This window comes from Trichoplusia ni, chromosome 4 (assembly GCF_003590095.1).
Source record: "Trichoplusia ni isolate ovarian cell line Hi5 chromosome 4, tn1, whole genome shotgun sequence".
NCBI lineage: Eukaryota > Metazoa > Arthropoda > Insecta > Lepidoptera > Noctuidae > Trichoplusia > Trichoplusia ni.
This window is the reverse complement of record NC_039481.1, coordinates 2,672,634-2,696,643: the sequence shown is the minus strand read 5'-3', so window position 1 is coordinate 2,696,643 and position 24,010 is coordinate 2,672,634. Positions and strand designations below refer to the sequence as shown.

General features: G+C 34.8%; 1 protein-coding gene and 1 non-coding gene across 4 annotated transcripts; both read left to right on the top strand.

Annotated features, from left to right (window-relative positions):
- Window positions 1–278: 278 nt before the first annotated feature.
- On the top strand, window positions 279–352 carry Trnat-agu. Its single transcript has one exon. It is a non-coding gene; the product is annotated as a tRNA-Thr (tRNA).
- A 3,319-nt stretch (window positions 353–3,671) lies between these two features.
- Window positions 3,672–23,926, top strand: LOC113492525 (CTL-like protein 2). 3 transcript variants are annotated; one of them, XM_026870006.1, is made up of 13 exons: window positions 3,672–4,099; window positions 16,026–16,148; window positions 16,471–16,634; window positions 16,789–16,978; window positions 17,200–17,423; window positions 18,996–19,161; window positions 19,786–20,011; window positions 20,423–20,603; window positions 21,406–21,532; window positions 21,884–22,037; window positions 22,235–22,526; window positions 22,899–23,124; window positions 23,467–23,926. In XM_026870006.1, the coding sequence occupies exons 1-13, from the start codon at window positions 4,084–4,086 to the stop codon at window positions 23,562–23,564; spliced, it is 2,187 nt and encodes a 728-aa protein (XP_026725807.1). In that variant the 5' UTR covers window positions 3,672–4,083; the 3' UTR covers window positions 23,565–23,926. The 3 variants fall into 3 exon arrangements, with proteins under 3 accessions (XP_026725807.1, XP_026725808.1, XP_026725806.1); XM_026870007.1 differs by lacking the exons at window positions 3,672–4,099; window positions 17,200–17,423 and adding exons at window positions 14,796–15,099; window positions 17,724–17,848; XM_026870005.1 differs by lacking the exon at window positions 3,672–4,099 and adding an exon at window positions 14,796–15,099.
- The last annotated feature ends 84 nt before the right edge of the window (window positions 23,927–24,010 follow it).

Here is a 24,010-nt window from a genome sequence, read left to right as displayed (position 1 = left end):
TGTAAATGGAATCAACAGAAAAACGTAACGTTGTCCATCTGAATTAAGCTGAATCGAACCTACTCACTTTAGTACTGAGACTTTAAGGAGCTGAGTCAGATAGGTAAGCTAGAAGTCAAAGCACGAAACATAGTTTTCTGCTATTTGTACATCACATGCTTTATACAGAGCTCCAAATCTGTATAATGGCTCTTATTTCCTTTACTGTGAGTTACGCCACTGAAAAATATATACTATACTGAGCAGACGAAGTCTTCATTTCCTATTCGTACACAATAGGCGCCGTGGCTTAGTTGGTTAAAGCGCCTGTCTAGTAAACAGGAGATCGTGAGTTCGAATCTCGCCGGGGCCTAAGCTATATCTGCTTCCCTTTTTTGATTTCTTAACAAGAAGTCGACTCTCATTTGCTTTTACTACATTTCTGGCCGAAATAAACTTTCTTTGGGTGCCTTATAAATTGTGAGGGTCTAGCAGTTTGCATCACAATTCCAAGCATACATATGTAATAGGTGCTATCTTCTATTTTATTTCTGTAATCATGATTAATGCATTTATTATACGTAATGCATTAATCATGAATCTATGAGATGCAGGTTCGATCCCAACGCGGGCCAAGTATTTACCAATGTGGCTATGTCCTTTCTTATTATTCTAACCCACCACACAGATAAAACGGTGAAAGAAAACATTGTAAGGATACCTGGATTCAAAATATTTGAATCTGAAATCGCTAACACGCAATACGCTAGCGTGGTAAGCAATGCTCAGCCCAGCAGTTGGACGTATACATAAAGGATGGTTTTATATAATTACATAGGTTCTATGAAGTTTTCTAACATGTGCAAAGTATTTTAACTTCTGACCTGTTTATGTAAGTTCTAGTTATCGCGCTTGGATATCTGTTATAGCTACATAAACGATCCCCCTTCCTTAACGCAGTCTGATAAAAGTAGTCTATAACATACAGGGTACTTTTATGAGTGTCCAAATGCAAAGTGTCAGCTACCTCGAAACCAAATTTCATCAAAATCAGCCGATACTTTCGCTTTTATAATATAAGTGTGATAAAAGATAAGTCGCTTCGTTTTCCTGTAATGTTACCATAAACTTATTAAGGTAACCCGAAATAGCTAGATAATAAAATTGTTAATAATTTTTGACCGATTATCTGAATCTCAAAAAAATGATAAATTATTCTAATTTCGTGGAGGTAACTGTTACCAAATGAAAATATAAAAAAAACATTAGATTCAAAATCCATTCAAAATTAGCACACACACTAGTGTGTATTCATGACATCAATTTGTTTTTTAATCTGATTTATTGCAAACTGTTATTGGATTAGCTGTACTTACCAATCATATTATAAGGATATAAAAAAATATTATAAACACTATTTAATTAAATTGTTACCTTCAAATGAAACTACTTTTACGGATTTTATCGCGGTTTAATTTTAGATTTTAGTTCCCGACGTTTCGAAACCTTTGCAGGTATCATGGTCACGGACAGACTGAGATGGCGTTCGTCTTGACAGTATATTATGTTGCTCTTTCTACCTTCATATTTTAATTAATTATTTGTAATTAACATTCGCGTAAACCTAAGAAACCACTAAATTGTTACCTTACAGTAAGATCATAAAGTGAAAACGCAGTGGATTTAAGGTAAATTAAAGTTCAGGGCGGGTCAACAACCAGACGGGAGCAATGCAAGTGCTTTGTTCCTTCAGCAGGGTGCCGCCGACGACGGGCCGTTTACCCCGAATAATACACTCGTACTCATGTATATAAAATATCTTGTCTATCTTTCTCCTATGCCATTTTTTATTATCTCGAATAACAATACTTATATCTATCATTGATGTTTCGGTTATCCGCTATCTCTGTGTACTAATAACATATGTGAGTACGTATGATTATATAGACAAGAAAATTACGTAGTGTAGTATACATGATCAGTGACTGTTCCAGTAATAAATTTAGGAAGTTTAATCAGGGCTACATTGTAAAACCTATCATTTTATTATGTTAATCCATCTTCTATCAGTTACGAAGGTATGCTTTACATTTTACAGAGGATAAACATTATTATCTAAATTATAAAACCGCGTAAATTAGTCAACAAATAAGTCATTAAAGGTGTAGTATATATACAAACAAGCAACAATCAAAGAAAACGATATTCTAACACCTAACCTCCACCACAATACTGAGTAAACATTATACTTCATCGCTCAATTACCGAGTGCATGAAATCCTTTAACTTAAGACTAACAGCCTCCGGTACATAATTAGCTAGTGTTTCTAATACGAGTAACGTGAAAACAAGATACACACACGCCTACGTAGCGCGTATGAAGGACGATGTGTTTTCTAAAGCGTGACGCTAAAGCAGCAGCAAATTAAAAATCAATGAAAATAATATATTTTCTTTGTTTATGTTTACTGTTAGGTTAAAGCCGTATGGTTATTGGTGCTCACGCACAACACAATCCACTGTTCACGACATGTCGTAGGTTCGATCCCCGCGTAGGACAAGCATTGGTTGTGATCCACACACGTTTGTTTGATTAAAGTCAAGTGCTAATATAGGGAGCAATCTGCAGGCTATAAGTTATTCAGGAGTATAATAATATATTAGTAATAAATTAATAATTGTTAGGAATTGATAAACATTACCATGTGATGTCTCATGCTAAATGGGTAGTTGTCCAGTTTTATTATATTATCACGGTCATTCATAACATAGCCATCAAACTGTTATCTTTTACTATTTGATACAAAAAATACAAATTCGCATACTCACCATAATTTTCTTATCTACTTACATTTTACGGGGAACAATTAACATTTAGATTATATAAAAAACACGTCTTCTTAGAACAAAAAAAAAACTTACTGCAGGTATGTTCTTGTTTGCCAAAGCCGCAAGCATAGTAGTTAGTATGATAGTGAAACAAAGAATCTAAAAAACAACTGTAAAATCAGCTTAAATTTCCACATACGTATAACCTAATTCTATTAATAAAACCTTTGATTTATCGCCTGAAAGTACATTACACGCAGGAGTTGAAATGTTGAAATACGTCAATAGTACAACGCGCACGGCACCACAGGCTGAGATAAACAGGTTATGCTGAGCCCACCGCTATTGATGCAGGAGTTGACGACTTCCTGCCGCGGTAAGACTGCGTCAACTATTTTATGTAAACTGATACAGTTGTAGGTCTATTGTTTGTAAGTAATTAGTAGCGTAACAGAATGATTAGTGCATTAGTCAACAAAATCATTTGTGTTTTTGGCTCTTGAAAGTGATGGATAATAAGCTACATGACTTTAATTTATTACGAAAACACAGCTCTTTACCTAGTACAGTTTGTAACTGAAGAAATATGGTGTTCTTAGTTTAAACGCTTTAATTACATTAATGAACGCCTTAATTGAGCGTATTGCTCTCGTCAAGGAAGAACAAATTACAAAGAAGTACGACAACCATAGCGAGTACAACTACAGTAGCAAGACAAAGCCAAGCTCCCTTTGTATTGCAGCGGTAACGTGTGGCGTATGAATCAGACAGGGCACTGACTGACCAATGTCGCTGACTCGCCCGCGCCGCGCTTGCTTCGCCAGCCAGAGGGCCAGGCAAACTAGCCGAGCCACTCTAGCCAGTCAGCATTCGGCGCGCAGCCGAATAACATCGCGCATAGTGCAGTTATAACTCGCGTGCTTCTACTGTCAACAAACTTTCACTTCGACAGTAAATAAACAAAAGATACAATTTTTGAGATTAACACACACTGCTCTTTTGAAATTTACGTAACGAAACTTTGACGTCACGCAATTAAACTTTAATTAAATTATTAAAGTACAATAATTTGTCGCGGTTCAAAGTGGTTGTGTTTTTTTCGTTCACAATGTGTATCAATTGAAAATTTTTATCACTGGAACAACAAGTGCCGGAGATTTGTAGTTCATAATAGAGTTTTATTGGATTGCAGCGAGCTGTGTAGAGCATTAAATTGACTGAATGGTTCCAACTGTGCAGTGACTGAATTAACTACCTACCTACTTGTTAATCAACATGGGTAAAGATTATGGTGAGTATAATGAATGTTACAAAGAGGTCTCATTTAAAATGTATATCAGTGTAACACCATTAATTTAAAAACTTGTTTTACACGATCTCTTGTTATCGAATGGGTCTTACGGTGAGTCTAGTATTAAACCTATCGAGGCAATTCTTTTTGTTCACATACGGGTACAATGCTAAATCAGTCTTTTACAATTGAAAAATGCTAAACAAGAACCGAATCATGCTTTTGTTCGAAACTACTCGTTTCATTCTGTGACTAAAATAAAATGCTACCAACACGCTACGATTTCTATTTTTGTTGCCCCAATAAGTTTCAAAATATATGACATTTTGTTTTCGTTGAATGAATAGACGAACCGCATTGCATATGAAGTTGTCTATGAATATCACGATAATATTTTTGCAATCTTACAAATAATGATTCAGGTTTGCCTTTTTGACAAGGGATTCGAAGGTAGCCCAAAAGCTTCTTTAAGCATTTTGTAATATATAATTGTATAGCCGACTCCCATTTTATTACATTGTATACGGTACATAAATGCACATTGCATGCATGGAATATAGCTAAGAAGAGCTCTCAGTCTTATACAGAAAATATAGAAAAGCCCCAATTTTTGTGTTTGTTGCCAATAACAAAATATGTGCATATCTTCCAGTCTGTTTAAATTTTCACCTGCCTATTGCAATAACCTGGGCTCCAATTCCGCTATTTACAATTGCCGATGAATGAATGGAAGTTGTATTAAATTTGATTGGAAATTCATTGTATTGACAGTGAGTGTTCCGCCCCGAACTAAATTTCACGTTATGAAAAAAAAGTAAGAAAATACGAGTTGTCATTTTAGTCCAAATTTCCATTGATTCATCGGGCAAGTGTAAATAGCGGAATTGGGGCCCTGTTGTCAAAAGACAACTAGGAACTACAAACTTTTCTGTGATTTCGTCTTCCTTTCTCTCTCAACAAGTGCAACAAATAAGTGCAATAAGTTCTATACCAATAATACAAACAAAACCACATCAAATAAGTGAAATAATTATGATCTATGATAAAAACATATTAGTTTTGCAAAGTTGGCATAAGTCACATGTATAATGTAGAGCGAAGTATTGTTGTTACGTATGGAGTTTCGAAACTTTACTTGGTGCGTAATCCTATAAAGCTATAAAACAATATTTATTTGGTTACCGGCGGAGATAACTGTGTTAATTACTTATGTGTTAAAACAAGCTTTAATTTTAGACGTCAACCATGTTTACTTGCCCAAAATGTCGTTTTTAAACAACTATGCGCTTCCGTTGACAAAAACGACGGACTTGATAATTACCAACATGTACCTACTTATTTGCCTTGACCTAAAAAATATGTAGATATGTACATATTTTAAAAAGACCTTGAATGCTATCCATTTTGCAGGGAGATCAACCTTGGAAAAGCTCATTAATTAGATCATTTTATCAATTAGATATTTCTAGTCTAATGGATTTGAAATGCTTTTTTAATTTAGTGATAGCACGCTTTGTCTAGGTTCTAAAAATTTTAGTCTATTTTTTCCGTTTTCACATGAAATGGCAACTCTGGAAAAATTGTTCTTATTTATCATTACAATTGCCTTAATAAAGATACTAAACAACTTAGCAAGAAGATTTTAAACTTCCTTCACCTACTTAAGCAGTAGACATCATCATCGGCTTATCCTTTTCCCAACTATGTTGGGGTCGGCTTCCAGTAGCAGTAAGCAGTAGACATGTCCAAAATATTTATTCAAGAGCAGGGTTACAATTTTGGTTAAATGAGACATATCATTGAGACATGCAGATTAAATGATCATGCACTAAAACGGCCATGCGGTTCTGTCGTTGCGTTGAATGGTAACTGATAAGGCATGTTATTAAAACAACAGATAGTTGTTATTGACTGCTTCACATAAAGAATAGATCGCGGTACCGGTTCACTGTTCATTTAATATTGAATGTATTTGATTGTTTTAATGCTTGTTAGTCACCTAGACACAGATGTAAGACTCTTTGAAAGGTTTGGTTATCTACCACACGCTTCGGTTGACTTCGTAGAACACGATTGGTTCCCGAAAACTCGGAATTTCAGACGAAACACTACGAATGGTTTTTTGCCGTTTACATTGCTCTTAATTTAGGTATCAGTTTTAAATTATTAAAAGTTATAGGAATATGAAACTGGAACGTGAAGAAAAGAAGTTTTTTTCTTATTTGCAAAAAAAGAAGACATATTTTGTTATTGGCAAAAAAACTGAACATTCGGTACATGCTAATTTTCTCAATCCGCAAGGTTGAGTTTTAGATTCATTTTCGATTGCATAACAGCTTCAAGTATTACCTTTGAAACAGCTATGCAATGACGCATCGTCCATCGGGAATATACTAAGGTTAGGAGGTTGAATATGCGACGTGTCGATGTTTATGCGATGCGCGTCGTGTACGGTAAACAGCACGCGACTGTGACCTTAACTGTGGCTCAATATCACTAAATTGTCGCAGGGATGTGAACAGATAAAAACAAATGATAACTAGGGCGATTGTAGGACATGAAATGTGAAAAGTAAAACAATTGACGGTCAATGTAAACAAACAAATGAGTCATTGAATAGTAAAATATAAAGATAATGCTTTGTAAAGCTATTAACCGTAAGATGCTGTGTATCAAGGAGATATGCAAGGAAAAAAGAACACAATGGCATGCGATCAATTTTGTAGACAATGGTCCAATCACCCGATACGCACTCGCCGTGTCATATGTCAGAAGATGCACCAGAAATTTTAGTTTGCAGGTAGCGAGATGCATCTGAAATGACATGCCGAATATTATAAAAGATACAGCGATATTCCCCTGTCTGGGAATTTATTTGCAGTTACCAGGCAGTTTAAGTATCTCATTGGTACGCCAACGACACATTGTGAAAAACCTAATAAAATCCACTGACTCACGACTGGCACTGACAATGGGTTGTCTAGCATGTTTTCTGACAAGTTTATAATTACTCTATTTACTCTTAGTATTGTCAACCGCAGACTTAGACGATTAGTAACTTAGTTATCATCTTAAGTAAAATATGTTTCATGTTATTGAGTGGCAAATCGCTGATCCGAATTAACATTGATTTCCCGTATTACTTATAATCTCATTAACAATGTTTTTTCCTCAATAAGTTCAAAATGGCACACCAGGGGAACATGCAATATTTTAATGATAAAGCTATAAAGATCCACAGGCTCGGCAGTAATATAGCATATAAATATGCTATATTACTGCCGAGCCTGTGGATTTTTTAATAAATTTTAATATTTTTTTTCATTTAAATGTAACAATTATATGAATAAAAGAAGTCATACTTATAATTGTATTATTAGGAAGTTTTTAACTGGTATCTGGCCACTGTTTGCCGGAAAAACAAAATCAGTAACTTTAATCAATTTTTTTTTCTCTAGCCCACTGTGTCCCACTGCTGGGCAAAGGCCTCCCCCAAATCCTTCTACGACTCTCTATTCTGGGCTTTAATCAATTAATATAATTTAATTTTCGTAAATCAACAACAGTAATACATGGATGAGAAAAACGTTGAGGCTAATCATTACACCCAAACGAACACAATGTGAAATCTATGATAGACATCAGTTTTTCTGAGTACTATCTGTTGACGTATTCGAGGAGTAATACCAAGTCTTTAGACAGAAATGCCTGAGTAAATCAGAAATCACTGTGTCAACTTCTTGTGAACGTTGTTGCATTAATGTCATAAACAACAATAGTATAGGTAATACTGTATGTCGGTTTAGACCTGATAATGAATGGGCATCGCGCCAATAGAAGTATTCGTATGTGATGAGCTATGAGTTTTCTTCAATGAGAAATCTCATCTACAAGATTCTTCCAATTCTTGGAAAAGTCTTGTATACGACTCTAGGTAACAATTTATTCAGTTTTCAAACTGAGCAGGGTTGAATGTTTCGTGACTGCTTAGGTATTTCCCGACCGACCAATTACACCAGGCTGTACTGCTCATATTTTTTAATAACTCTATAAGTTCAGCTCCATTAAAACAGCTCTCATAGTTTGTTACCTTACATATTTCCCATTTGTTTTTTTACACCCTTGGGGGTTAAACTTTTAAACACTTTGTATTTCATGTTTATTTATTGAATGAAAAATAAGCAGAAATAGAATACCACCAGTTCAGAGCTTCTAGCTCAAACTGGTGGTTTTCCGTTTTTCATTGAACCCTTTCTAGCTCTTCTTAGGCTCTACACTATACCGTCTGCGTACAACATTTAATTTAGATCAGTTCAGAAGTTTTGGCATGAACGCACGACAGACAGTTACTTGCACTCACAAATTTACAATTTCAATAAATTATCCAAGACGCTACACGTGATAATAATCTTGGATACTTACGTGAACACACGTAAGAGAAATGCTTCAAAACGGACACTAATTTACATTATCGTTTCACTTCCATACAATTCCGCCAGATGTGTCATAACATGTTTAAAAGAATATGAGTATTTGTTATAAATATGCCTGATACAGAAATGAAAGCAAAATACTTGGATGTCCGTATCAGCAAAACATCACCTGACGCCTAGCGGATGTTGAGCAATCAACACAAATTACAGAGAAATCAGTACTATCAGTAATTAGGCATATCATATTAGTCACCTTTTTAATTTTTAAACCACAGCGGATGTAGGAAGTCAACAATAAGGACAGGATAAAAATAACAGTTGTTGTAAGATATTGTGTCATTTTTTTATATCTTCAGACAAATTCACGAAATTAATGTTAACGATGCAAACTATTTATTGTATAACCAAAACATTATTTCTTATTGCAAATTATGTTTCGAAGTGATCTGATTATGATCAGGCGACTGTTTTATCTTTTTGATATTAATTTGATTAACATGACGTAAGTATTAAATTCAAGTTCTTTATATTTGTTAATACAATAATGACATTGACTGACCATTTTTCTTTTATAGGATCTAAATACTATCAAAATAAAAATATGTTCTTATTGTTCTTCTTGGGTTATCTTCTTAGACAAATCAGTTACATTAGTCAACAATGGACTCTACAGATAACCGAGTGGTCGGAACGCCAATCCGATCTCCGCGAAGGACAAGCTTTTGTGTTATATACGAATGCTTGTCTTGATTAAATTCCTTAGTGAGGCAGTCGTTTTATTTTAAGATAAAAAACCATGGATTTGTAGCACAATAATATAACAATAAAAATATAAACATCGCGAAATCTGGAATCCAATTTTGGAATCTATAATCGGCATCCCGCGGTGAGCTGGCGTGGTGATCAATGCTCAAACCTCTACGGGACCTTTATGTCCAGCAGTTTAGCTTTTTTCTGGTTGTATAAATAGAAGAACAAAATTGACTAGGTATCTAGTATTATGTATAGTTATTGTTAGTTACGTGTGCATATTACGTGATATATGTTCACGAGTATTAACTAAAGGTCATTGTGAAGTAGGTAGTAGTAACCAACTCCTCGGTAGTCATTACATCACGCTACAATATACCCAAGACAGTTTACTAAGTGACGCCATAGCGACTACAAGAGCATTAAGTTTCTTATAGACCAGTTAACAAGTTATCAGTTAAACAAATCTGGTTATCAAGATAGTATATGGTTAGTTAATATTCACAAATATAGTGCGTAATGAGTATATTTCTAGTGAACAATACGTGATAAAATTATTTACATTGTATTTAAGGCCTGGTAAGATTGTAGGACCAATTGCTAATGTTATTTTAATATCGCAAGCCGACGCGAATCTTTTGTTGTAAGATATTGGTAGTTCTGCGTATGTACTTATGGTTTTAATAACATCATATAGTACCAATGATGTCAATATCCGCTTATAAATAATAATATACTTTAGAATGCATAAAAATATCTAATCATTTTTTTAATAAGAATGTATTATCATTTATCAGTTTTTGTTTATGATCAATAAAGTTTGCGGATGTGTTCCAACTTGTATTAATGTATAATATTCTTCTATGATTTGTAAAAAGGGTTAGAAGAATTACTACTGCCTACTTCGATTTGGTTAATAAACAACACCATACCGGTTTATGATAGACAAATAGAGATATTTCAAGAGATTCATCAAAACCTGTTCTAGCATACAATATTTTACATCCATCTATATATACTTGTAGAAATAAGTGCAAAATGCTTAGGAGAATACGAATAGCGTCATTTTAATCCAATTTCTATAAATTCATCGGCCATTGTAAATAACGGAATTGGGTCCTGATGTTAAACATGGTATTCTTTTAAAACAGCAAAACTGGAAATAGATAAAACAAATTATCTTGAAAGTCCAGGCCGAAGTGTAAGAGTAGGGCTAGTTTTCGCCCACGCCAAGTAACTATGTGATTTCCTTCATTCAAATAGAAAACTGACATAAATCCGGTAACCAATACTACATGTGCCATCATTGGTAGCAGGAAAACCACACAAATAGGTCTAACGATGGGAAAAGACAGTTGTTCACAATGAATTAATAACATGTGTTAAATAGTACGGTGCGAGTTTTTGAAATAGATCAGATTGGAACCTCTAAGGTTCTGTTGCCATAAGGCATACGAAGAAAACGGTTTAATAAACTGACATAATAGGTTAATTTACCTAGCCTTACACTCATTTCTAAAGAGAAAACAATTCGATTTACTCCTTAAAACACATACGTCATACAGACTTAAACCAAGCCACTGTTCATAATTTGGTGCATTTCGACGCTACGGTCAATCATAAAAGTAGAGATGGAAAATATAGGTGAATGACCTGTCACGTGCAGGGGTTAATATAATAGGTCCAGTGTTGTCGATATCGTGGTAGGAGGGTCATTAGCATGTAACTAGTATTGTACTTGAATATACTTGTACCACGATTCATTAGAATGTTTATTTGCAATTCTGTACACTTTGTCTAACTTATATAATAATTCCTACACGATGCGTTTATCATTGCACATTATAATGTTTTGTTTGATCTTTTTGCATCGATGTATGCACAGCTGTTCTTTATTCGCTTGTTTGTTTCTCTTAAATACTTTTGAAATGTAAATGTTTTGGTAAAGATAACTTTCGATCCTTCAATCGTTGAGTTCTCGAATCCTCCTGTATTTATTTCTGTCTGAGGCTTTGGAAGTAAGATGCGAAGCTCTGAGTGCAACTGCATCACTTCGTTATAAGTAACAGTTTGGAGAACTTACCATTTCTCTAACATTAAGATCTAGAGCATTTTAGTTCCTTCAACATGGGTACACTTATACGTAAGACTTGTATTAAATTAAATTACTTGTAACGGCTGTTCATAAAATTGAGGATGCCACCACATCAAGGCCGCGTCTAATATTAGTCCAGTCGGCACCGCAGCGACCTAAAGCCGGAGTTAGTCTGAATCACTAAGTTCTCTTACCTATATGTATCTAGGTAGGTATATGTATAGGTAAAATGAACCAGTTACCTTATATCCTGTTATTTTGATATGTTACGGAGAAATAAGTTGTTTATAACCTTTTTAATCCTAAGTTTCCTTCATATATATAGTAAAGTGTGGGTAAGTAAATAGTACTAATCTACTCTATTAAAACGACCTTCTGGCTGTCTTGACAAATAGCTATCTACGTAAAAGTTATTTTTGGACAAGTGGTAATAAAATCCATGCGTTTCAAGTAAGTTGCAGTTTCAGAGAGTTCTAGTAAAAAAGTTAATTGATAATTCGGAACGCGTGCTTGACTATCATAGATCAAAATCAAAATTCATTTATTCAAATTAGGCTACCAAGTAGCACTTTTTGAAGTTCAGGTTACATTGGACAGCACCCAGTTTTGCCCACCCATCAGGCCATCACCGCTTCCTAAGTGCTTTTGCTGTGAGAGATAGATATATAGAATACTCTTTATTGTACAACATAAGGAAAAACAAATTAGGACAATACAAACAAATATGATGAGTACATAAGGCGGTCTTATCGCTAAAAAGCAATCTCTTCCAGACAAACTTAAATTCCTTTACTCCTCCTTCCTTTATAGTTACATAACTATGACGTTTGATATTCTTCGCACAAAATAGGTTGGAGGTTATGTTAGAACCTTTTACAAAATCGAAGATACGATTTTCCTACAAACTTATAGCTAAGTGGAAAATAGGAAGTTACGTGACAATGTATGGCTTCTCGGCAAAATAATATCTACTTGTGACAGACAATGTGAGCTAAGCTAACGTTACTGAGTAGGCACTGCTTAGGTGAATACGGAGAAATGTATTGAGGATGTTGTAATCCTCAGATACTTATGTATGTACTTACTTATCCTGTCACGTTTAACAATAACGTTGAACATTCTTCTTCTTGTTCTTATCTAGTGACATGGGTTTTAGATTTATTGTTTATTTATTTATTAAACAGGTACATGATAAGAACATTAAATCTGATGCAATGTCCAACAAAACTATCGATATTATTGTCAACATTCGATTTGAAATTATAATGGATTTAGGAATGAAAACCTAATTATTATCCTGAACTTATTAACTGCTTAAAGATATAATCAAGGAAATAAATAAAATCTCCTTTAAGTATTTGTGAAAACCTGGGCCCCAATTCTGCTATTTAGAACGGCCGATGAATGAATGAAATTTGGCTTAAAATGACATTTTTCGTATTCTCTTAGGCATTTTTCTACACAATAATTGTAAATTCAGTACGGGACGGTACACTCAAGGTCAATACAATTAACTTCCAATCATTATATTAGAAAAATGCTTAAGAGAACAGGAATAATTTCAAATTTAATCCAAATGCCATTCATTCATCGGCCATTGTAAAATAGCGGAATCGGGGCCCTGAAAGAGTATAACACTCTGTAGTGTGTTGTCTCTTACTCAACTGCAATAATATCATTCTAGATTCCCTCAGTTCACATTTAAAAAACTTTTTGTTTTGAGTATATTTTTCAATACCTCCTATGTAGATTCATATACTTGTGAACACTCAATGTGCAATTGTGCATATACTGTCAGAACGAAAATGTAGGATTACGATGAAGCATAGAGCAACATTTTGATTTGTCACCAGATTATTTTCTAAATACTCGATTAAGTAAATCACGATATAAACAGGAAATCGGAACTTCAAACACTAAAACGTATTTAAATTAATCAGAGCAATCTTATCGCGACCTGATTATTGGCGATACCTAACTAATAATCATAGGTACTTCGCTTCATCAATCGATAGATTAGCGTACCTACTAATAACTAACTAGATAAGATTACAATTGTAATATAATCACAAATCCTGAGACTGTTTTAATTCAGATTACAAATATATTGTTCCTGACTAATTTTCGAAGGGGACGGCTTGTCACAAGACTTTCTGTTTCCTTTTTTTATTATTTTTTATTTATTCAATTATTACAGGTACACGTTATACTTATGACATAGTACAGTGTCTCACAAAACAGTACACACTGTTTATCTGCGAGATCAAAAGTATATAAACTTATAAAAAACTTAAATTATACATATTATTATATAAACTTAACAAGGTATAACTTAATATTAATTTTATAAAGGAGTGTTATTATGGCAGAGTATTTAATAAATATTTTTTTAATTTAGACTTAAATTTATTTTTATATAGCTCTTATAGCCCGATGAGACTATATGATCGGAGAGAAATCAGGCGCAGGTCCCACATTTTGACGTGCCTTCCGAAACACGGAAGCTGTGAAATTCATTCCTAAAATGCACACTATATTCAGAAAGTCGTTGCGTGTCCTCAGATCGAATTCGAGAGTTTTGACTTGGTAGTCCTTGGGGTTTTATCACTTCGTGGAGACCTTGTTACAATACGAGGAAAGCCAATGACGTCACCGTTTAATTACAGACAGGTACTTTTACTATTTTCCTGTTATCATGGCACTCCTTTGCGTTTGAACTATAATTAACATGGTAGCTGTGATAACTATCGCTGTTTGTCACTCTGTAATAAACTTTTTAAATTATCAAAAGATGATCAAAACTGATGGCTGTTAAACTTAGCTATTACTACTAGTTAACGACTAAGTCTTATCGATTTATAACGTCGCTAGATGATGGTCATGTATGCGAAAATAATTAGATAGACACATGTTGGAACCGTAATGATCATTTTCTTGTGTCTCATAATAACTAGTTTTTTTTTCATTAAATCGAGACCGTATTATTGACCATGTTACGTCATGAACAGTCATAACTAGACTGATATTGAAAGTTTTACTGATGACGTTTTCCGTTGCCGCTATAAAAATAGTAAATATGTTGAGTGTTCCAAATTTCGCATTTACAGGTTTTAACAAAGTAATAAAATCTCCTATACGTAGTTCGTCACTAAATCCTCTGTTAGTTTTATAAATAAAAATATTAAGGTCTAGAAATAGAACCGCGTGCTAAATATATTTGTGCGGTAATAGTTCACAGTTGAGAACGTTCACTGTGATATGAACCAGTGTTATGAATGATCTAGTAAAGTAGCGTCATGCCTATTTATTCCTAAGTACAATGATATCACCGAATCTAAACTCTTCCGTTACACTTTTAATACCTCGTATTACGTAGTATTTTTTCCATTTTCACATATTTTGTAACTTACAAATCAAAATCTAGTAGGTTGCCGCTCAGTAAACAAGTTTACTAGCCTTTATTTACTATTATTTTCAAATTCACCCGCCTTAATATTATACAAGACGATTGGTCGAGTTATCTTTATCAAAATTCGTCATGATAAGCCTGATAGGAGTCAGTTAAGAGGATATTTGATAACATGTGCATGCTATAACCAACATTGAAACCAGTGTAAATTAAAACTACTTTAAAATTGAAAGTTATGATAATGAAGTATGTAATTCTATAAAGTAATATAAGATGGGATGCTGTGACAACTGCGTGCCGCCTAAAGAGTCCAGTAAGTTGATATCAAAGACTTTTAACTAACAACAATAATAATTGATTAATATGATTTGACAGGTGTTAGGAGCACAATGCGTATCCCCATCAACAGCTATTGTTATGTCAATGTAAACCGCTTCACGTATAAATAAATTAATGATGAGCACCTTTTTATCTGCCTTACCTACTTGTATTTGGCATATAAGTTGATAATGACATATCGATGTACATAATCTTGTCTGCATAATAGTGCATGGGCTCTCCATTCTCGCATTCCAGAAAGACCTTATTTTTTTTAAGATATATGGTGACAAAATAGAATGGGTAGACATACTTCTTGCTTTGATAACTCACGCTTTGCATGCGGAACTATTATAGTATCCAATAAATAAAGCCGTACCTACTGTGTACTTTATTCTATACTCTGCTTTGTCAACGCACATAGCTTTTAATGCAATACATGGATATCTTATAACATATTATGGTATATCGTATTCGCGTAATAGACATAATTGATTAGAAAACTTACATTGGAAAGCAACTAGACATCACCACCACGGCTCTCGTAATATCCTACAAAATGCAAGCTGCGTTACTCTTAGAAGGCAGATATAGTCGTTATTTTCTCATTATTGTAAAGTGTGAAGATTTAACTTAATTGTCTGGGTGCTTTTGTTCGACTTGAATTTCTGTGAATCCCCCACGATACCAGGAAAAAAATCTGTAAACCGAGGGTTGTATTAAAAAAACCATGTTATCATCATTATGATTATGATTAATCGTAGTATACTTTCATTATCGTTACTCACTTATAGTATAAAATCCCTTCTATTGACGTATTTTACTGATAAAAGATACCTCTCACTGTTTACTGATATGATAGCGATGAAAGCAAAATAAATGAATGACGAGTGTATGACTAACAATGTATGATTGTTTCAGGGGAGCCGATACGATACGACCCGAACTTCAACGGTCCCATACACAACCGATCGTGTACCGATATTCTATGGCTCATCCTGTTCATACTGTTCCTCGGAGTATGGGGCTATGTCGGCTACTATGGTAAATTAGATACGCCATCATATCTTATTTCAAAAAAAAGAACTTTATTCTGCAGCGCGCGGTGGTTTCCGTTTAATTACTGTCGGCATGAAACCGAGCCCGACCGAATTACTTTCGCATTTAAACATTAATATGTATGATACTATCTTTAAATAATTCCAGAAGAAAAACATGGGACTAGGAGAAGTCCCGTGAGCGGTCACCTTCATAGAAATTTCGTGCAAAACGTTACGAAACAAACTAAAAGATGCCAATTTTGTGCTTCTACATCTTTAGTCTATTCTGTTTAAGTTGCTACTAATGTTTTAATTTACTATTACAGGCATGACCCACGGGAACATACAAAAGCTGTTAGCACCAATCGACACAAAGGGCCGTCGTTGTGGCCTCGACTCAGGCCTTGAGGACAAGAAGTACCTCGTGTTTTTCAACATTGCCAAATGCTTGTCTCCAGGCACACCCATCACAGGATGCCCGACGCCTCAGGTAAGTTCAAGGAAGATAAATTAGTAAGTTATTAAAGAACTTTGGCCGCTTAAACGTCTTTTTTAATACAGCGAAATATGATAGCAACTTATTGAATTGTCATATGTGAATAGGGGTGTTAAGTATTTTTTCTGATAGTACTTTGTTTTTTTAGGTTTGCGTAAATCAATGCCCGGCGAGAACGATACTATTCGATGTCGAAATGACAGAAAGCAACTTTGGTGAATTAAAATCAAAAATGGTGTGTACGGACGACGTCAACATGAACACTTTGACTTACACCCAAGCAAAACAATACATGCAAGAAGATAAATGTGCCAGTTACGTATTACAGAGCCAAGCAGGTAATTATCGAGTTAAATTGTTCATATTATTTGTGTTGTGTTGTTGTGAGAATGAGTGACAGACATTTTGGTGTTAGTACGAATTTCGCCACTAATGTTAGTGAGACTTGGCTTGGACCATGAGGTTGGGTGTGTGGCATGGTCTTCCTGAGCTTCCCCTAAAGGCTGCAAGCCTTACCTTAACCCTGGCCCGTATCAGATGTGTAATAACTGCACTTCAGTGTTATCCCGTTGCATCGGTGATCTGTCTACTCTTCAATGCAAGGGGGACGACAAAACAAGTCAAAAATCCCTAAGTCCTGTGAGAGACAGCTGCGTGCGGAACCCTAGCGAGGCTCGCAGGTCGCTGGTGAACAGCGCCACCGCCCTCGACTCGTACGTGGGCTGGATCGTCGCCAGCTGGACGACTTTCTTCACGCAGACGGACGAGCGCAACACTTACATTGTATGTAGTGAGAGCCCTTACAACGCACGGTTCTACGAACGTTATGCACGTGTAGAAGCTTGTTTAACCTTCGCGCATGTGCACTGTGAACCCTACTTACATAACTCCAACTAATATTATATTGTATTCTTAATAACGCTCGTCGTGCTACTTTGAACCTTTCTATAAATACTTTTAATGTAACTCTAGTTGTATAAGGCACTTCCTTGTCACCGCTTATTCACATGTAATTAATTAATGCATATGTACCCATACTCTAACGCCGCTATCGTCGCCGTACATGTCTGGTGATCGGAGCAGTGATGGACAGGTGTCTTGTGAACGTAACCGAGGTGCTCACGCAGCTGCAGGAGCTCACCGAGGACATGGGTCTAACTGAAGAGCAGGTGACCTCACAACTCGCCAAACTGGTGCGATTCGAACAGGTAGATAGTCCACATACGTAGCTCATGTGTAACAATGACCCTGATTTTGTTGAATGAAAATTAAAATTAAACCATCACTTTCTTATTCGCTTGAATTAATTCCAACAATATTGAACTTAAATTAGAGTCATAATAAAAAATCCATTCACTTTCTTACATGGAGTAGTGACAGGTGGACAGTATAGTTGTTTGACAAAATCAGCGCCGATGAAATTGTGATTGTGCTTGATTAATTTACCGAGGTAAAAGGTTATTTTGTATTTTTATGAGTATATTGTTTTAGATTTAGATAATTTTAATCTTTTACTTACTGGACTTGGTTTTGCACGACCTATTCTGATTCTTTTCCTATCTAAGTTGTAGATTGAACTTAGAAAACTTTCTGTAGCTTTATTTAATTATTATAATTGTATTCACAAGGAAATTGTAGGTATTATTATTGTAGGTAAGGCATGTATTACAACATGGTATCGGAAAATGTAGAACTAGAGGTGTTGGTATGGTAGATAAAAGCATAAGTTATTTTTACGTTACAGTTTCCTCGAAGAGAATATTAATTCTAAAGTAGTTTATTATTATCGCCAATAGAATCTCAGAAAACAGATTTTCTTACCAGTTCTAATAGAAATAGATATATATTTCAACTGTTCTTATTTGCAAACGATTTTTTTATAGAAATATTTTACGTTGGTAACTTAGTACTTGGCGTGCGTATCGTAATTGTTTGTGGCTTTGTGGTTATAATCATTAACTTTGTTTATAAAAATAATGATGTGAAGATAACATTTCTTAATTAAATGTCACTAAATGTTTGCTAATCAATATAATAATCGTGTTTATATTAGATATTTTTGATTTAACTCTTGATCAAAACAAAATTAGTCTGTGAATAAGATAAATTTTTTTTTGGTAGGTAATGCATTGGCAAATTAGGCAATACTTACTGTTAATTTATGGTTCAGTAAATAGGTAGAAAATCTATTCGTAATCTTAGTTTACAGTTTTTAACAGATATTCCAAGTAACAAGTGACCTTGAAGTAATTTGAAGCACACAGAGACGTTTTGAGCTTAGAACGATGCGTCTACATTACTTTCAATATGTCATATTTCTATAATGTATAATAATTTAAGTATCTCTATGTCCAGCTGTCAGGCCAGATAGTGCAAGACCTCGTAAAGTCCCGCTGGTACTTGCTGGGCGCCTTGGTCGGCGTGATGGTGGTCTGCTTCATATACATCCTGCTGCTCAGGTGGGTGGTGGCGCCCGTCGTCTGGGCCACCATCGTCGGACTCATTGGACTGCTTGGATTCTGTACGTGGACTCCTTTGTTTTGTTTTTTTGTAGAATTCCTGTTATTTGTTTTAGGGACAGTTTTCAAAACAACTGTATACGATCAAATTATAAGTTACTGTTGTGCAAACAGTTAAAAAATACTAAAAACCGATTGCTATGTGTCACTTTAGAAATGTTGGCCCTTTGTTTATCGAATTGTGATCACCTACTTCGATTGTTAATTGTAGTTAAAGAGTTGACGAAAAGTTCTCTTTCAAAATTGTTAGATAACGAAGAGTACCTATTGTTGATGCCTAATACCATTATAATCAATTGCAGTACCAAGATAATAAGTATTAAAAGAATTGAAATAAATAATGATAAATCGATGAAAACAATCACAAACAAACATATGCGACAAGTTGTCTTTCATAAAATATCGTTAACTGTTACTGTTCAAAAATTAAAATGCAAAACGCAAGAACCGCTCTTTGAATTTTATGGTTGTTGTGTTATACGAAGCGTGTTTTTCGTCATTTTATTTGCTGGAGTAAGTGTAGTTTTTTATGGTTTGAATATTGAACTTAGGCGAGACATCTATACCTGAAATTATTTCAACTTTCCACTTAAACAACAATCCCTTCATTTTTTCTTTTCTTTCAGGTCTTTATCTATGCTATAAGAATTACGCATATTACAAAGCGAACCCCGTAAGTTTGACACAGACGACCAACCTCAAGGGTTACGCGCAATCCATCTTCAGTAAAGCGGAGACATGGCTCGTATTACTTATCGCGATCGCAGTAATAATGCTGATATTGCTATTAATAGTAATATCCCTTAGAAACAGAATAGCTATTGCTATTGCGCTCATCCGGGAAGGAAGCAAGTGAGTAAAATTCGTGTTTTCATACTAATAACATTGGAATTTTAAACACACGCACTTTATAATCATATCCTCCGGTATATAGACATTGTATATCGCTAAACATGCATTCTTCTAGTATTATTTTAAATCCACGATACTTATTCTGTTATCACCAACTCATTATTTCGCCAGCTACTAGTCAGTACTTTCGCCATAAGTTTATCGATTTGAAATATTGCTTGGAACAAGCAGAGACAAACACTAAAGTCTGGTGAACCAGTCAAAGCATAACGCAACTTCAAGGAAGTGTTTTAGACATAAGTAATAATTATAGAGTTAAAAACTGCAAGATTTCGTACAATAAATAAGTAATAAATACAATAAATAATAAATCCTTTAACTTCCCCTAATAAACGTTATTTCCTCTTACAGAGCGGTAACTGATGTTAAAACGACAATATTATTCCCGATATTCCCGTGGATCATACAATGCTTTGTAATCGGGTATGGCGTACTGGTGCTCATGTACTTGCTATCTATCGGCGAGTCAGCCTTCAGAGTCGTCAATTTGAAGAATGATACTTCTTGTGATTGTGGCGGCCAGTACACTGAGGTACGAAAGAAAATGATGTTTTTATTGAAATTGAAATGATTTGTATTGTACGCCTTGTCAGCGATAAAGCAAAATATATAAAAAGACAAGATATTGATACTAATAGTAATTTACTATTAACTACCTATTGTCATTAAAATTATGTAGGTACCTACCTATCTAAACAAATTTCATCATTTTATATTGTGATTAATTTTACAATAATATTCGAACAGATTAGGTAAGTTATTTAAAAGTAGGTATAAAAGTATTAGCTAATTTGGAATAGGCCTACTTAACATAAAAAAAATATCTATGCCAAACATGTCAGCAGTTGCAAAATGTGTCTCGTGCATGTGATTTATATGTATGTTTGTAAAATCCAAGAATAAAAGTCCTTACTGCGGGAGTCGTTTTTTTTAAAGATAAAGAAAAATATGCGATTATTATGAAGTTTTTGACCTACATAACTTCTTCGTTGACTAAGGTTTACTCACGCGTATTTCTCGGGATCACGCGACTAGTTTCGGAACCAGTAATTGTCATGAATTGACGCGGAATCGGCAGCGGCCGCGGCGTCTTGCGGTTGCGGTTGTTTCAATAAATACGCGTGGGTAAACCGTACGCAATAATCAATTATGAATCATCCTCTTCACAAATACTTTTATTTAAAGCGTTGTATAATTACATGTATTAACATAAAAGATTTCTATTATGTTAATACCGCTTCCCAAATCTAGTAGTTTACCTTACGTACTTATATAAATAAAAACGGTATGTAAGTTAATTTACATAAATTAATGTACATTTGTTGTGGTTCCAGGACTACGTGTCGTGTGATCCAGCAACGTTCACGATGAGCTGTAAGGACGCGGCCGGTGGGTTGTGTCGGCTCGCGACGTGCCACTTCACTGGTCTCGACAGTCCACACAGCGTCGTGTATTTGCATTGTTAGTGCTAACACAATTCAGGCATTGTTTAGGAAGTACAAAAAAAGAAATCTGTTTTTTTACTTGAGCGAGGTTACTATAGATAAAGAATTGTTGACATGGAAACTATGGAAAGTTACGTCCAACTTGATTCCAATCACAACCTATGCCGCTTCTGTTTGAAGAACTCAATCCCTTTTTGTTGATTATCCAACTTTCTAATTTACAATCGTAATCTCTATGAATTGCTAGACGATCACTCCTTAAAGAATATGGTTAATTTTAAAATTATAAGATAAATAACTTAAGATGACACGTCCTTTTCTTCGTCTTACCATAAAAGGTTTGAATGTTATTTTTTTTTTTATACAGTGGCCAACGTTCTGGGCTTTTTCTGGACGATGTTCTTCATCAGCGGCGTGTCTGACATGATGCTGGCCAGCACCTTCTCCACGTGGTACTGGACTTACAACAAGCGTGACCTGCCATTCTTCACGCTCACTTCCGGTATATACAGGACATTACGGTACGAATCACTTTTATAAAATAAAATGATGCCGAAATAAAAGTTTGTTTTTTAAACGGCATCGAATTTGCTTAAGGAAATTAGAAAAAAAAATGTGTTGTGTGGATTGCATCTATTTAAATACAGTCATTAGGATCTTTTGTGTTGAGTGTATGCTTGAGTTTTCCTATTCAACGACCAGCAATCAATGTTTTCAGATATCACTTAGGCACCGTCGCCTTCGGAGCTCTCATCATAGCCATAGTGCGAGTAATCCGCGTCATTCTGGAGTACATCGACCACAAGATCAAGAAGTTCGACAACCCCTTCACACGATGCATCATGTGTTTCTGCAAGTGCTTCTGTTGGTGTCTGGAGAACTTCCTCAAGTTCATCAATAAGAATGCGTACATAATGTGCGCGGTACACGGGCAGAACTTCTGTAAGAGCGCGAGAGATGCCTTCTCTTTGCTCATGAGGAATATTGTTAGGGTCTTCGTGTTAGATAAGGTACGTGATTAAGCTCCTAATAACTTCAATATCCTCCTATTTTTCGAAGACTGAATAATTTAGTTTTGTTTGCTAAATCATTTGATCACGATTGTTTACAATCGTGCCCGAAATCGGGAGTTTAATATTTACATAGAATTACTTAAGTATAAGTATGGCTTTCAATTGGTTGAAAAAGCAGTTTGTACATGTTTGCACAGATTTAATTTTTATGATTTTCTTTATGAATGTCTAGTCTCATTTCACAAAAACTTTGCAAATTTACACTTCAAATCGTGTTTCGAAAAAACAGACCTTGTTTTCACTCCAATATATTTCTTAAGAATTAACGCAGATAACCCCTTATTATTAATGCTATTTTCTTTTTTCCAGGTCACATACTTCCTATTCCTGCTATCGAAGGCGCTCATATCCATCGGGGTGGGTCTGGCCGTGTACTACCTGCAGCAGTGGAACTTCGTGTACGAGCTGACGCAGGGCGAGCGGCTGCACAACGACCTCATCCCCGCCATCATACTCAGCATAGCCACCTACCTCATCTGTACTATATTCTTCAATGTCTACGAAATGGCTGTGGATGCCTTGTTCCTATGTTTCCGTAAGTATTTCATGTACTTATTTCAGTATGGTGTCAGCAATGTCCGTGACCAATTTAAAATTCACAAAACAGCAGCACAATATGACTTTTAAGTTTAGTTGTTTACCAGGTGTTGGTGTTTACCTGGTTTCGCCGAATTCCGATGTTAAAAACCAATTAAAAACTGATTACAGATTGTGTGTGAAACACGTCACGCCAATATCCCCTTGTATGTTACGCGTCGATAGTAAGCATGAATTTAATGCGCTATGTAATACCATGATACAATATGGCATGTAAATGTTTTTATATGTGTATGGTAAATGATCTACAATCCTTTATGATCATGTATTTTTTTTTCAGTTGAAGACTGCGAGAGAAATGATGGTTCGCCCGAAAAACCATACTTCATGTCGAAAGATCTTATGAAAATTCTTGGTAAAAAGAATAAGACATTTTAATTGCAATGTGCCAAATAATATGTAATGTACGAGTGTTGTGAATGTTATGTAAGAGTAAGTTCAATGTGTCAAACTTTGCAATCATTGTCACAATATTATCACCAAACTTGTACTTCGATTTACACCTTTTATAGGATTTTTATGATATTTCTATTTGTAAAATAGTTTTACTCATTTAGATATCTACTATTTACAGTATTGTACTATAGTTTATGATATAATTTTAATACGATTATTTAAAACCAAAAATTAACTTTGTTATGTACCTTTGAAAATTTATAGAGGTCATTTATGCACTCTGAACCACTTCGAACATTTTGATTGTGGTTTGTGATATTGCCAATAAATTTTATCGTAATTTTGAAATTGTTTTTATTTGGACTAACCCTTTTGATACAGGAACATTTTTAACAGATACCGCTTCTGATAAACTGTCATCAGTCAAT